This window comes from Zalophus californianus, chromosome 10 (assembly GCF_009762305.2).
Source record: "Zalophus californianus isolate mZalCal1 chromosome 10, mZalCal1.pri.v2, whole genome shotgun sequence".
Taxonomy (NCBI): Eukaryota; Metazoa; Chordata; class Mammalia; order Carnivora; family Otariidae; genus Zalophus; species Zalophus californianus.
The window spans coordinates 22089928-22092418 of record NC_045604.1 but is presented as its reverse complement, the minus strand read 5'-3'; the positions used below and the strand labels follow the sequence as shown (position 1 = coordinate 22092418).

General features: G+C 35.1%; 1 protein-coding gene across 1 annotated transcript; it reads left to right on the top strand.

The window, feature by feature from the left end:
• Positions 1-1061: 1061 nt before the first annotated feature.
• Positions 1062-1524, top strand: LOC113932893 (60S ribosomal protein L27a-like). The gene has a single exon (XM_035722465.1). It carries the CDS (start codon positions 1078-1080, stop codon positions 1522-1524), a length of 447 nt encoding a protein of 148 aa, XP_035578358.1. The 5' UTR covers positions 1062-1077.
• Positions 1525-2491: the final 967 nt, after the last annotated feature.

Below are 2491 nucleotides of genomic sequence, written 5' to 3'. Positions count from 1 at the left end.
CCCCTTTAATATTTCTTGCAGGGCTGGTTTAGTGGTCACGAACTCGCTTAGTTTTTGTCTGGGAAACTCTCTCTCCTTCTATTCTGAATGACAGCCTTGCTGGATAGAGTATTCTTGGCTGCAGATTTTTCTGTGATTATCTGTTGTACTGTTTTCCATTTCTCATTCTGTTTTTTCAGTTTCTTTTTCTTCTTAGTTAATGTAGTTACAGCATTGCCAATTTTTTTCTTAAACTGGTCATTACTTTCGAGTTATATTATTGTTTATTCTGGTCTCTGTTTTATTTATTTCTGTTTTTTCTTTCTCATTTCCTTCCTCTACTAAATTTCAGCTGTTTCTTCTCTTCCTAGTTCTTTGTGGTATAATGTTTATTTCAATTTTTTCTTAATACAAGCATTTATAGCATACATTTCACTCTAACATCTGCTTTTGCTGCAACCCATAGGCTTTAGAACATGGTTTTCATTTTCTTTTGAGATATATTTTGATTTGCTGTTTGATTTATTTGGCCCATTGCTTATACAGTAGTGTGTTAATATTTACATATTAAATATTTAATATTTACATTGTAGATTTTTCAGTTTTATTACCTATCTTTAGTTTTGTATCATTGTATTTGGAAAATATATTTGGTATGATTTCAGTCTTCTTAAATTTGTAATATTTGTTAAGTCTCTCTTTAGGTGATTTAACTAGGGGATTTTCTGTGTGTACTTGAAGAAAGTGTGTATTTTATTTTTCTTGGATGGAATGTTTTATGTGTATCTTTTAGAACCATGTATTCTAAAGTATGCTTCAAGTAAAAAATGTTCTTGTTGAAAAAAACATAATAACTTTAACTGAGGGTATTTATTTATTTATTAGAGAGAGAGAGAGTGCATGCATGGTGGAGGGCAGAGAGAGAATCTGAAGCAGGCTCCATGCCCAGCTCAGAGCCAGGGGGCTGGATCTCACAACTCTGAGATCATGACCTGGGCCGAAATCAAGAGTCGGATGCTTAACCAACTGAGCCACCTAGGTGCCCCAAGGGTGCTTGTGTAAAATAAAGCATATCACTTTTCCGTCTGAGCTGCCGACATGCCATCCAGACTGAGGAAGACCCGGAAACTTCGGGGCCACGTGAGCCACGGCCACGGCCGCATCGGCAAGCACCGGAAGCACCCAGGAGGCCGGGGTAATGCTGGTGGCATGCATCACCACAGGATCAACTTCGACGAATATCACCCAGGATACTTTGGAAAAGTTGGTATGAGACATTACCACTTAAAGAGGAACCAGAGCTTCTGCCCAACTGTCAACCTTGATAAACTGTGGACCTTGGTCAGTGAGCAGACATGGGTAAATGCTGCCAAAAACAAGACTGGAGCTGCTCCTATCATTGATGTGGTGCGATCGGGCTACTACAAAGTTTTGGGAAAGGGAAAACTCCCAAAACAGCCAGTCATTGTGAAGGCCAAATTCTTCAGTAGAAGAGCAGAGGAGAAGATTAAGGGTGTCAGGGGCGCCTGTGTTCTAGTAGCTTGAAGCCACGTTTGAGGTCGTTCATTAAATGCTAACAAGTGCTTTTCAAAAATAAATAAATAAATAAATAAATAAATAAAGCATATCAGAGGGAAGATGACTGGGGGATGGCTGAAATAGGTGAAGGTGATTAAGAGTACACTTATCATGATGAGCACTAAGTAATGTATAGAATTGTTGAATGACTATATTGTATCCCTGAAACTAATATAACACTGTATGTTAACTATACTGGAATTAAAGTAAAAAGCTTAATAAAAAAATTAATGTAAAACATGAAATATATTTCAAACGATTCTTTTTCAAATTTATTCCTGGTATACTTGTAGTGAAAAACCTCTCTAGACATTTCAAAGGAAGGCACATACAATTCATATACAAGTATTTAGAATAAGTTGTTAATCACTGCAAGAGAAAAATCTTTTAGTATACATGGAACATACATGAGTTGGGTATACTGTCATGTTTGAAAACCTTTCTGATTATTTAAGACTGATAAAACTTGAAACATTCTCTTAAACTCTTTTTACAGAAGTAGATCTCTTAACTTCCTATTTAAGTAACCTAAAAAAAATTAAGTTTCCTTACAACCAGACTTAAATATTTACTATTTATTTCTTCCTTCTAATCACTAAGGTCAGTTAAAATAATCAAAGTAATTTGGTTACATAAACCTAGCTATAACTTCAGTTCACTTCCTCTGACGGTAAAACAAAAAACTAATGATTCCTAAAGTTGAGTAAAGCTTTTACAAATACTTGATATAAAAAAAATCCAAAATATATCACAGTCTTGAGTTAGATAATAAAATGCATTTTATTATGTGGAAAAGGCATAGATTTTGAAGTAAAAATTACCTTGGTTTGAATACTTTACTCTTATGTTTATAGACATGTAATCTTAGGTAAGATACTGAAACTCTTAGCCTCAGTCCCTCCACCTTTAAAATGGGAACATCAGCCATTGTGCA